Source organism: Mirounga angustirostris, unplaced genomic scaffold (assembly GCF_029215605.1).
Source record: "Mirounga angustirostris isolate CCGP_5_RB_7025 unplaced genomic scaffold, mMirAng1.0.hap1 SCAF_15, whole genome shotgun sequence".
Classification (NCBI taxonomy): domain Eukaryota; kingdom Metazoa; phylum Chordata; class Mammalia; order Carnivora; family Phocidae; genus Mirounga; species Mirounga angustirostris.
Window position 1 is genome coordinate 51222386 of NW_026991723.1, and position 12554 is coordinate 51234939.

General features: G+C 34.5%; 1 protein-coding gene across 2 annotated transcripts in view; it reads left to right on the plus strand.

The window, feature by feature from the left end:
* The window catches only part of IFT74 (intraflagellar transport 74), an 88697-nt gene extending 76764 nt beyond the window's left edge, over positions 1–11933 (plus strand). For both annotated transcript variants that reach the window (XR_010407928.1, XM_045882499.3), the window contains 4 exons: positions 4129–4292; positions 4829–4954; positions 9146–9206; positions 11075–11933. Coding sequence is in view for 1 of the 2 variants with exons in the window: in XM_045882499.3 (XP_045738455.1) it covers positions 4129–4292; positions 4829–4954; positions 9146–9206; positions 11075–11193 (470 nt within the window). In the remaining variant the exon portion in view is untranslated. The remainder of the gene's footprint in view (positions 1–4128; positions 4293–4828; positions 4955–9145; positions 9207–11074) is intronic.
* The last annotated feature ends 621 nt before the right edge of the window (positions 11934–12554 follow it).

Below are 12554 nucleotides of genomic sequence, written 5' to 3' on the forward strand. Positions count from 1 at the left end.
GGGTTGTGATCCCAGGTCCTGGGATTGAGCCCTGCGTTGGGCTCTCTGCTCAGCAGGGAGTCTACTTCTCCCTCTCCCTCTGTGCTCTCGTTCTTTCTCTCTCAAGTAAATAAAAATCTTTTTTAAAAATTTAAAAGTAAATTAAAAAATAAAGTCAGAACCACAATGTTAAGTCTCTGAAATAGAGAAGGTAGATATTGTATAATTCTATCAGAACAGAATATTTTTTAAGTATTGTTTTCTTATTGTTATTTGTATTCATTATAGAGGATTTGGGAGATACAGAAAAGGATAAATAAGAAAATATAAAATACAGTCTCACTATCAAGAGTTTATGATTATTAAATTTTGGTATTTATCTTTACAGTCTTTTTTCTTTTCTTTTTATTAAGCTTTTTATTTTAATTCTAGTATAGTTAACATACAGTGTTATATTAGTTTCAGGTGTGCAATATAGTGATTCAGCAATTCTATACATTACTCAGTGTTCATCACAGTAAGTAAACTCTTTAATCTCCATCATCTATTTAACCCATCCCCCTACCCACCTCCCCTCTGGTAACCATCAGTTTGTTCTCTATAGTTAAGAGTCTGTTTCTTGGTTTGTCTCTTCTTTTTTCCCCTTTGTTCATTTGTTTCCTTTCTTAAATTTCACATATGAGTGAAATCATACTGTATTTGTCTTTCTCTGACTGATTTCGCTTAGCAGTATGCTCTCTAGCTGCATATGTGTTGTTGCAAATGGCAAGATTTCATTCTTTTTTATAGCTGGAGAGTATTCCATTGTGTGTGTGTGTGTATATATATACACACTTCCCTATATATATATATATATATATATATATATACACACACACACACACACACACACACACACACACTTCTTCTTTATCCATTCATCTACCTATGGACACTTGGGCTGATTACATAATTTGGCTATTGTAAATAATGCTGCAGTAAACATAGGGATGCATGTATCTCTTTGAATTAGTGTTTTTATATTTTGGGGGGTGAATACCCAGTAGTGTGATTACTGGATTATAGGGTAGTTCTATTTTCAACTTTTTGAGGATGCTTCATGCTGTTTTCTACAGTGGCTGCACCAGTTTGCATTCCCACCCATAGTGCACAAGGATTCCTTTTTCTCTACATCCTCACCAACACTTGTTTCTTATGTTTTTTTATTTTAGCCATCCTAACAGGTGTGAGTAGTAGTAGTTGTAGTTTTTGCATTTCTCTGATGATGAGTGATGTTGAGTATCTTTTCATGTGTCTGTTGACCACCTGTATGTCTTCTTTGGAGAAATGTCTGTTCATGTCTTCTGCCCATTTTTAATTGGATTATTTGAGGGTTTTTGGTGTTGAGTTGTATCAGTTCTTTATTTATTTTGGATACTAACCCTTTAGCAGATATGTCATTTGCCAATATATTCTCCAGTCTTTTTTTTTATATTTCATCTTGGAAAAAAAAGAAAAAGCCTCTTCCAGGTATTCTCCGCCCAGCTATCATCCCTCCCTTTCAGAGGTTTCACATCCAAATTTTTAAAAAGCCTTCCTCTCCCTCTTGGTCCCATTTTCTTTTCTATGAAATCTTTTCTCAGGAAATACATCAAGGTTTTCCTGGACAGTAAGTCTAACTTATATTTTGCAGTCTTTTTGTTTGTTTGTTTTAAATCTCTAAGTAGTATTCTGCATTACAAACCACTCTTTTATTCTTGAAATGTCTTTTCACTATTGTTTCTGATTTTTCTTTTATTTCTTTGGTCATTTCTTATTTTCCTTTATGGGATCCTTCATGTAAGTTTATTCTTTAAAAATTTGTTATTCTTACAGGTTCTGTCATGAATCCTTTTCTCTTGATGATTTCACCCATTCCCATAGCTTCAGGTGCTGTCTCTATGTTGATGATTTCAAAATCTCTGTCTTCAAATTTCTCTCAGGGCTTCAGACCCATATATCTATATATGGGCATGTGGGCATGTTTACTATTTGGGTGTTTCTGAGGTAACTCGAACAGCATATCCTGAGTTGGCATGAACCCTTCATCTCATTCCCTCCTACAAACAAAAGTTGATACCTCCCTCTGCCTTTCCTACTATCTACTCCTTTACTCAAGTTGGAAATGGGACTCTCCATTGACTCCTCTTGCTCAACCACTGTATCCAGTCAATTTCTCTAATATCTCTTGAGTCCCTCTACATCTCTCCTTCGTTTTTTCCTCATTTATTTCCATGTGAGATAGCTTTAGATTTCATATATATAGTTGTCTTCCATTGGAATATAGGTTCTATAAGGATAGGGATTCTCATATGCTTTGTTCATTGCTGTATCCCCTATGCCTAGAAGTTTGCCTGGCACACAGAAAGCACTTAATACTGCTTAGTGAAAAAAAAAAAAAAATTCCCTACACTAGTCTAAGATTTCTTATGTAGATCACTGAACCAACATTTAACTGGTCTTTGTACCAATTAATGCTTTTCCAATTAATTGCCCGCATTGAAACCGGAATGAACTTTCTAAAATTTAATTATGCCACATTCCGATTTAAAATCCATCGATTACTTTTCATAGCCCTTAGGATAAAGTTCCAACTCCCTCTATTTTCATTTAAAAAGCCCTTCATGAACTGAAATTCTTCCCACTTTGAACTTTGGGTTCTAGTCATACTGAACTTCTGTTATTTGTGCATATGTACCATGCTTTCTTACCTCTAGACTTTGCACATGTTGATTGTGTTCTCTGGGACACATTTACTTTCTCCTTGGTTTGGTTGATTCCTAATCCTTAAGGCCTGACTCAGTTAAAAGGCATGTCTTTAGAGAACGCTCTTGATCAGTACCTGTATTACTATTTTCATAGTAGTAAAGACTGTTACCTGTATTACTATTTTCATAGTAGTTATCCATTTATTATAAATGCATATTTAATTTACTGGTTCTACTTCTAGAATATAGCTCCTTGAGCAAAAACAATGTTTCTGTTGATTTCCATTATATTCTTAGCACCTAACACATAGTAGATGCTTCATACTTTAAAAACAAAGTATGAGACCCACACACTCCCTCCTTCACGTACACATCTATACTGTCAGTCCTCATTATTCATGGATTCTGTATTTGTGAATTTGCCTACTCACCATAATTAATTTGTAGCTCCGAAATCAGTACTTTTAGCACTTTCACAGTCATTTGTGGACATGTGCAGAGTCAAAAATGTGAATTGCCTGACATGCATTCCCAGAAGAGGTCAAATAAAGCAACACTGTCTTCTTGTTTTAGTCCTCACACTATTAGCAAGTATCCTTTATGTGACATATTTAGTGCCATTTTTTCCCCATATTTTTGTACTTTTTGCTTGTGATTTTGCTATATAAAATGGCTCCCAAGCATGCTGCTGGGAGTGTTGGCTTGTGTTCCTAAGCCCAAGAAGGCTGCATTGTGCCTTACAGATTAGCTTCATTATGTTAGATTAGCTTCATTCAGGCATAAGGTTGGCCTTGAGTTCAGTGTTAATGAATGAAAAATACATATTAAATAAGGTGTGTTTAAACAGAAACACACATAAAACAAGGTTATGTGTTAGTTGGTTGATGAAAATACTATGACCAGAGGCTCTCAGGAACCTAGCCCTACATCCCCTCTAGGAGCAATAGTTCAGTATTTGTTAACTCAATATTTACAGTGACTTTATAGAATAAAACTACCGTAAGTAATGAGAATTGACTGTAGTTGTAAAATTTTGTTCAAATGTGTATATACATATATATAAGTATATATATATAAAACATTTCATAATTTGCTTTCATGCCCCTATTAAAAATAATGGGCCTTTATCTCATAATATATGTTATTAAGTAAGGAAAAAAACACCTATGTGCATTCTTAAATGTTTGTATGAGCATGGAGATAAATATGGTTGATATACATCAGGTTATGTTGGTTACCTGGAGGATGAATATTTTTTTTTCTTAATTTACCTTTGTATTGTCTCACTGGTTGCACAACGTGAAACATGTTTCTTTTGCAGATATTCTTGTAAAACATGATTTTTAATGGTTGCATTGCATTTCTCTTTGTGAAAGGAATAAAGTTTTGACTAATTATGGTCTTGAATTTTCTTGTGTTTCAGATAGTCAACGTCTACAGTTGGATCTACAGAAAATGGAACTTCTGGAAAGTAAGATGACTGAGGAACAACATTCTCTGAAAAGCAAAATTAAGCAAATGACAGCTGACCTAGAGACATATAATGATTTGCCGGCTTTAAAATCATCAGGTGAAGAAAAGAAAAAGGTAAATGGTAACAGTCTTACAGAATTATTCAAATTGTTTTTTCTTGATCAAATTTAATATATATGTAGTTCATAGAATTTATTATTTGCAGTTGATTGTTTGATATATAAGCTAAGATGTTTATGTATATAGGAGGAATTTAGAGAGATGTAAGTTTTAAACAAAAGGCAAAGCAAGAAAAAGCAAGAGCATTTCAACAAATATGAACTTTGTTAAATGCCGGTTTGATTATGAAATTTCCCTCCTTAAGATTTACTCATCAGTGGTTTTTCATTGCTATTTACATTTAATTTAAAGTAAATTTCGTTGGATAGGAACACATATATAGCAGCCTTAGTAGAGCTATTAATACAGTTAATACTAATTTAGCTTATTATATCTCAAAAGATATTTTTACAAACAGGTTTTAGAGTAATTATAATCTTGGTAGAATTTTACCAGAATATCATTGAAATTATTTAAGTTAAAAATGATTTATATTGGCTTACTAGATATTTGCTAAAGTCTGTTACTTATTTCTATTTGGATCTATCTAGAAGTTACATCAGGAGAGAACAGTATTAACAACCCGCAGAAATGCCTTTAAGAAAATAACAGAGAAGCTAAACGTAGAATTTGAGACACTAAAAACACAATTGCAAGAAAATGAGACACATTCTCAGGTAAAAGGAAAAAAAAGACTCTGAAATTTATTTCTGTTTTTAAACTATCTGTCCCGTGTTTTTAATCTATATTTTCACCCTGAAACAATTTTTTTTAACTTGCTGTATTTATCCTTCCAGACTTTGTGCTTTGAAGATAGCCAGACTGTACAATCTCCACTCAGAATGAATTTACTTTTGCTCTCCTTCTATAAACCTATATTGAAGGACTACTCTGTGATAGGCCCTGTTCTGGGCACAGCCTATCGGCTGATAATAGCTTTTAAAAATTTCAGAATTAGGGCGCCTGGGTGGCTCAGTTGGTTAAGCGACTGCCTTCGGCTCAGGTCATGATCCTGGAGTCCCGGGATCGAGGCCCGCATAGGGCTCCCTGCTCAGCGAGGAGCCTGCTTCTCCCTCTGACCCTCTCCTCTCTCATGTCCTCTCTCTCATTCTGTCTCAAATAAATAAATAAAATCTTTAAAAATAAAAAAAAATTAAAAATTTCAAAATTAAAACTTTTTTTTTTTTTTTTTTAAGATTTATTTGACAGAGACAACCGCGAGAGAAGGAACACAAGCACGGGGAGTGGTAGAGGGAAAAGCAGGCTTCCCACTGAGCAGGGAATTAAATTAAATTAAAACATTTTTAATGGAGAAACTTTGCTAAGTCACAAAAACCACAAATAGAGAAAATAAACCTTAATGACTAATATCACAGAAGAATTAATTCTTGTCATTTTTGTGTGGGTCCTTCTAGTCTATATGTATATATGTACACACATTTTTTATATATATGTATACATTTATTTCTATATATTTATAGAAATGGTATCATATTGTACATATTTGGAAACTTGTTTTTCATTATTAACTATACCTAATAAGTAGTTTGCCTTGTCATAGCTTTTAAAAATATGATTTTTTTAAGATTTAATTTATTTATTTGACAGAGAGAGACACAGTGAGAGAGGGAACAAAAGCAGGAGGAGTGGGAGAGGGAGAAGCAGGCTTCCCGCAGAGCAGGGAGCCCGATGCGGGCCTCGATCCCAGGACCCTGGGATCATGCCCTGAGCCGAAGGCAGATGCTTTAACGACTGAGCCACCCAGGCGCCCCTAAAAATATGATTCTATATAATATTTGACTTAATGGATATAGTATAAATTACTGAACCAGTTTCATATTATTGGACATTTAGGTTATTTTTAGTTTTAAAACTGTTTAATGCTGTAAAAAGCAGTCTTGTCCTTGAACTTCTTTTTTTTTTTTTTTTTTAAAGATTTTATTTATTTATTTGACAGAGAAAGAGCACAAATAGGCAGAGTGCAGGCAGAGGGAGAGGGAGAGGCAGGCTCTCTGCTGAGCAGGGAGCCAGATGTGGGGCTTGATCCCAGGACCCCAGGATCATGACCTGAGCCGAAGGCAGCCACTTAACCAACTGAGTCACCCAGGCGCCCCCTGTCCTTGAACTTCTTGATGTACATTTCTGATTATTTACACAGGATTCACAGACAAACCCCCCTTTCACATCATTTATCCTACTGATAGAATTACCTGAACAATGTCGGAGGTCTTAGAGATCGAGTGTCCTGTCTGAGAAGGTAGAGATGATATCTGTTTCATTCACTTTCTCCCCACACTGTGCCCGTGGTTGCCACATAATAGGTGTTCAGTAAGTATTTGCTGGAGGATTAAATGAAGCATGTGTAGCATGTACAAAATCAGTAGATAAAGATTGATCATCTCATCTAATTAGTATATATTAGCAATTTGCAACTATGATTTATTAATGCTAAATGCGTTCTTCCTTTTCTTTAAATGGTAACATGATCATGATAGACAATCATTGTTAACATTTTGGTATAATATCCTTGTAAACTTTTTTCCTTTGCAGTTATACACCCATATTGCTTATATTATTTTTAGAAAAAATGAAATTCTATGCATATAGTCTTTAAACATTCATTTTCTCACAAATATTTTCAAGCTCCTTTTTTGATATTTTTATGAGTATTTCATTGTATGGATTTACCATTTTAAAAACAAAGACATACCTTATATTCATCTTGAAAGGGGTGATGTCTCATCAGAGTTTGCCACAACTACTAAAAGCTTAGAAGTCACTACTTTACATATTCAGATTTATTAGTTATTCTGTCTCTACTTCATAATAAACAGGTCTAGATATAGATTTGTAAGTGGCAAAATTATCCTAGGCTGTTTAGATTGGGGATGGATACTGGAGAAGAAATCTAAGAAGTTTATGAGGCCATTGTCTTAAATGATTCTTAGGAAAAAATACTGATACTGCTTATGGAATATCAGCTCTCCTTTTTCACTGAATAGATTAAGGAGGAAAACACTTGACAAACACAATTTCTTAGAGCCAGTCAATGGCTACTTGTTTATTCCCACATCAAGTGCTAATCATATACTTAACCCCTTATACTGATAACAAGAATTCATAACAACTCACAATTTACCATCCTTCTCTATATTATTTGTTGCTTTTTGGAAATCCCCATTGATCAAATAAAATCTGGTCTCCTTTTGCAACTATTTTCTCGAAAACCGCTTTTTGACATAGATAAATTTCATAACAGACTTTTTGATGAATGGCTATTATTTATTTGATATCATTTAAATATCTTTATATTGGAACAAACTATAAAACTCCTAGAAGAAAACATTAGGGCTAAAGCTCCTTGACATTAGTCTTGGCAACGGTTTTTTGGTTATGACATCAAAAGCACAAACAACAAAGGCAAAAATAAATAAGTATGCCCACATCAAACTAGAGGGCTTCTGCACAGCAAAAGAAACAATCAACAAAATGAAAACAACCTATGGAATGGGAGAAAATATTTTCAAATCATAATATCTGATAAGGGGTTAATATCCAAAATATATAAAGAATATATACAATAGACTGTTTAAGGAAGTTGTAGGGAAAAAACAGATTCATGCCTCAAGATATTCTCAGAGGTTTAAAGGCAAGTCACTAATACAGATGTATAATATATAAGGAAGTTGACCATCTGACAGAGTGTTGCTTTTATAGCATTATTCATTTAGCACTTAAGAGGTCTGCATTCTAAGAAGGCCACCTCTTTGTATGAAACAAAGGGGAAAAGTTTGGTACTTGACTTTTGCAAAAGGTTATTAGAGATTTATTGCCAAAAAGTGCTGACTGCTTCCTTAAGTCCATCTTAACTTTGAGTTCCTATCTGGGGAGCCAGATCTGATTTAATAGTGTTAACTCACAGTACATACAGTTTACATAATTAATTAGGATTTATCCTAATACCTAGATTTATCTCTTTAGAGGAAACAGTGGGATGGATACTACATTAACACTGAACATATACCCTGAAAATAATTTTAACATGAGAGTAGAAATATTAATGCTGCTTTAGTTATCAGATTCTTAAAAATGATCATTACCTCCTAGAAATATCTACACAGAATGTTATTGTAATGTTTCATTTCTCAGACAGTCCTTTGCCTAGGAAAAATACTATGTGCATCTTAAAAAAGAAAGACTATAACCCAGAGTTAAAAGGTTAATTAAATCAGAAAAACAATTTAATTCTATAACAGTAAAATTGTCTTCTGAGGAAGCAACCATCAATATAATATCCACATTAGCTTCCTGTTGATGCAGAAATTATTGTAACAGTGCCAGCTTTTTACCAACCCTCTTATAATCTTCACACTGCAGGTCTGCTCTTATCACAGCTTGTGGAATTAGACAGGAAATTTAGCCCTGGAAATAAGGAAGTTACTCCTATATAGTTGAACCTTTGACAGTGTTAGAATATATATCACATTTGTAGCATTAGACTTCCAGATTTCAAGGGGAGATTCCCATCATGTCCCATTCTTTTCTTTCAAGTTCTTTTTGGAAAGGGGAAAGTCATAAATTGTCTTTCAGTTGGCATGTTCATTGGCATAATAAATATTGTAAATATTTTCCAATTAAACATATAGAGTAAAGCCTGTTGTCAAATTCAACATTGTATTTATTAATGTATTTACTGTTGTTTAATCCTTTCTAATTTTCCTTTTTGTCTGCCATGGCTTTATCTCACCAAAATGCAAGGAGTTGATAAGATTTAAAATTGAGGTTTTTTTTTTTCTTATCCTCTTAAAAGCGTGTATAATTATTTTGAATATGGGTACTGTTTAACATTTTTATTTTGTGTTTTTTAGCTTACAAATTTGGAGAGGAAGTGGCAACACCATGAGCAAAATAATTTTGTGATGAAAGAATGTATCCTTTTAAAAAAGGCAAATGAACTTGACAGTGTTTTGGGGTTTTTTTTTAAGATTTTATTTATTTATTTGACAGAGAGAGACATAGCGAGAGAGGGAACACAAGCAGGGGGAGGAGGAGAGGGAGAAGCAGGCTTCCCGCGGAGCAGGGAGCCCGATGTGGGGCTCGATCCCAGGACCCTGGGATCACGACCTGAGCCGAAGGCAGACGCTTAACGACTGAGCCACCCAGGCGCCCCAATTTTTTTTTTTTTTTTTTTTTTAAGATTTATTCACTTATTTGAGGCGGGGAGTGGGGAGGTAGAGGGAGAGAGACAATCTCAAGCTGACTCCCCGCTGAGCAGGGAGCCTGATGCAGGGCTCGATCTCACAACCCTGAGGTCATAACCTGAGCCCAAACCAAGAGTCAGATGCTCAACTGACTGAGCCACCCAGGCGCCCCAGAGAGATTTTTTTTTCTAAGAATTTCTTTAAAGAAATGAAATGAAATGAAATTTAACACAAACTTATCAAATACCTAATATGTACAAAACACCAAACTAAACTATGTGGGGAATAAATGAGTAAGACTCAGTTTCCAGTCTACAATAATTAGGGTATGTGTGTGTATACCAAAGTAACAATAGAAAGCAGACTGTACAAAGTCATAGTGTGGCATAGTGATTTAAGTGCACAGAATTTTCAGTGTTGACTTTACTACTTGTAGATTAGGGACTTCGGGCAATTTATTTAATTTGTTTAAACCCCAATTTTGTCATCTTAAATATAGTTAATATTTCCTTCTCATAGAGCTATTAAAAGAATTATATAAAACCATGCATATATGTATATTCATAATTGCTGTTGCTTATAATGCTGTACCTTGGATATCTGGGCAGCAGAGGGACGTAAGCCCAGTAGTATCCTGAGAAATTTGACTTTCAAGCTCATCTGTGTTTCAGCCAATTCAACTTCAATTTCTACCGCGGTGGGACTTAAATCCCATCTTCTTGCTAATCTTTTTGTGTGATTATATAGGAGGAAGCAGCTACTAAGGACATGTATTGTAAAATTATAAGAAACATTTCCCCAAAAGTTATTTTCTGTTCCCTTCTTTGACCGTTTAAGGACATCTCTAGCTTGGAGAAGTAGCTCCTGACTCATTGGTAGTTTAGATTCTCCTCCAGGAAACTGCCAAACTTCAGCTCAGGGCAGCGTGGATTCCCGGCTTACTTCCACATCAAATGCATTGGGGCTCTATTCCCAGCAGTCGTGCTACTCAGTATAAAAGCAAAAGACTCTTCAATGTGCTTTAGTCCAGTAGTCTAGTTTATGCAACACAAAGTAGGGGATTTTGAAGTAGAGTGAATTCTAGAGACTTCTGAAATTCAGTGTGGTACTCTAGAAAACATGGTTCTTCTGAACATTCAGTTGTTCGCAGACCAGAATTAGATTGAGATGCATAATATTAACTATAAAAAAGCTCTTAGGGGCACCTGGGTGGCTCAGTCAGGTTAAGCATCTAACTCTTGATTTTGGCCCAGGGTCGTGAGATTCAGCTCCATGTGGAGCCCCGCACTCAGTGCAGAGTCTGCTTATCCCTCTCCCTCTGCTCCTCTCTCTCAAATAAATAAATAAAATCTTTTTTTTTAAAAAAGCTCTTATAGTATGTAGGTGAACTTTTTTGAAACAAGTTTTGCTTAGCCTTTTAGGTTTCAATTGATCTTAATCTGTTAATATATATTTTTAAATATATTCTAATTGTGCTTTTTCTGACCATTTTCAATTTTCAATAAGAAAAATTAAAAAAATGATTTAGTTCCTTCCTAAGCCAAAGTGGATTACTATTTTTGTTGATCACTGTTCCCCCTTAACTCATGTAATTAGTCATAGCAACCAAGAGTCAAGAGAGTGATTACCAGTCAATTATGAAGAATGTAACCAAGCAGATTGCAGAGTACAATAAAAGCATCGTGGACGCTCTACATAGCATGAGCAGAAACTGAGTCTGAACCAACTGCAAGTCTCTATAGTAGTATGCTCTTGCTGCTAAACTTTGTATAAGCTGACTGAAAAAGAATAACTTACCGTTGAAGAGTTTTACCTAAAAATTTTGAGTTCTATAATTTTTGTGACCTCTTTGAAGAGGTTATACTATTTAAATAGTATAATAGTTCAGTAAAAAGTTTGCATACAGAAAAGCATCTTTTTATATTTGTATTTGTGTGGGTGATAAAAATGTGTCAACCAACCAAAAGATGAACTAGAAGTGGCCATTGAGATTCATTTAGTTGGTATAATCCATCTATGGCAGCAAATGAGATCATTTTTTTACATGTCAACTCTAGGAGGGATACATGGAGTGAAATTCTGATTTAGTACTTATGTCAACCTTGTCAAGTTTTGCTTCTAGAAGAAGTAAGAATGGCAGGGAGATGTTTAGCTTTGAACTTTATTTCTCAAATAGGGTATATTTGATGTATTTTAGGGAATATAAAGTTGCAGGTAAGTATATTAACAAATATTCTTTGTATATCAGTTATCCCTAAAGATTCAGAATTGAAAACTTTAACCTTTGCTTTTTAAAAATATTTCCTCATGTGTATATACTAGGAAAAACATGAAGTTTAAAAGAAATGCACTTATGGTAGTCTGTTTTAGACATGGCTGTTGGCTGTTCATTGCCACTCTGGAGTATACATTCAGTCTTTTGGACTGTAAGTAGATTAATTTTGTATTGCCAGAACATTTGAAAAGAAAAACTAGAAGAGGTAGAACTGTATAGTATAAATCTAGGAGATATTATAGTAACTAAAGAGGTATCTTCTCTTGTGGGCAGGAATAAGTCATCTTGGCCAGCATAAAATAATTCGTAAAACTATCCTCCTTTTGCTCTGATTTCATGTTCATCAAGTAACTCCACTTCTCAGTATTCCTGAAACACAAGCATATTGGTTTCTTTAAAAAGTGGGGGGCTTTATTGAGATATAGTTTACATATTATAAATTACCCATACATGTTGCTTTCTTGAAGTATGTATCACCATAAACTCTTCAACTTTAATATGTGTGAGATTATGTAGACGGGTGAGCATTTTGTTTAACTCTGGATTACTAATATGGCTGAAGATCCTGGACAGTGATACATTCATTAAAGTGGCATTCTAAAAATGTGTTCCTCAGATCTTGAGTTCTTCAGGTTATTAATAGGTGTTATGCCACCAAAGGATTCATGGTCGAAGTTTGGAAAACATGGTTTGTAACAAAGGTAAATTGTTTTCTTTTTTCTTGACTCCTAAGAGCCCCTAATATCCTAATATACAATAAGATCAAGAAGAGTATATAGTATTTAAGGGCTTTAGGGGTTT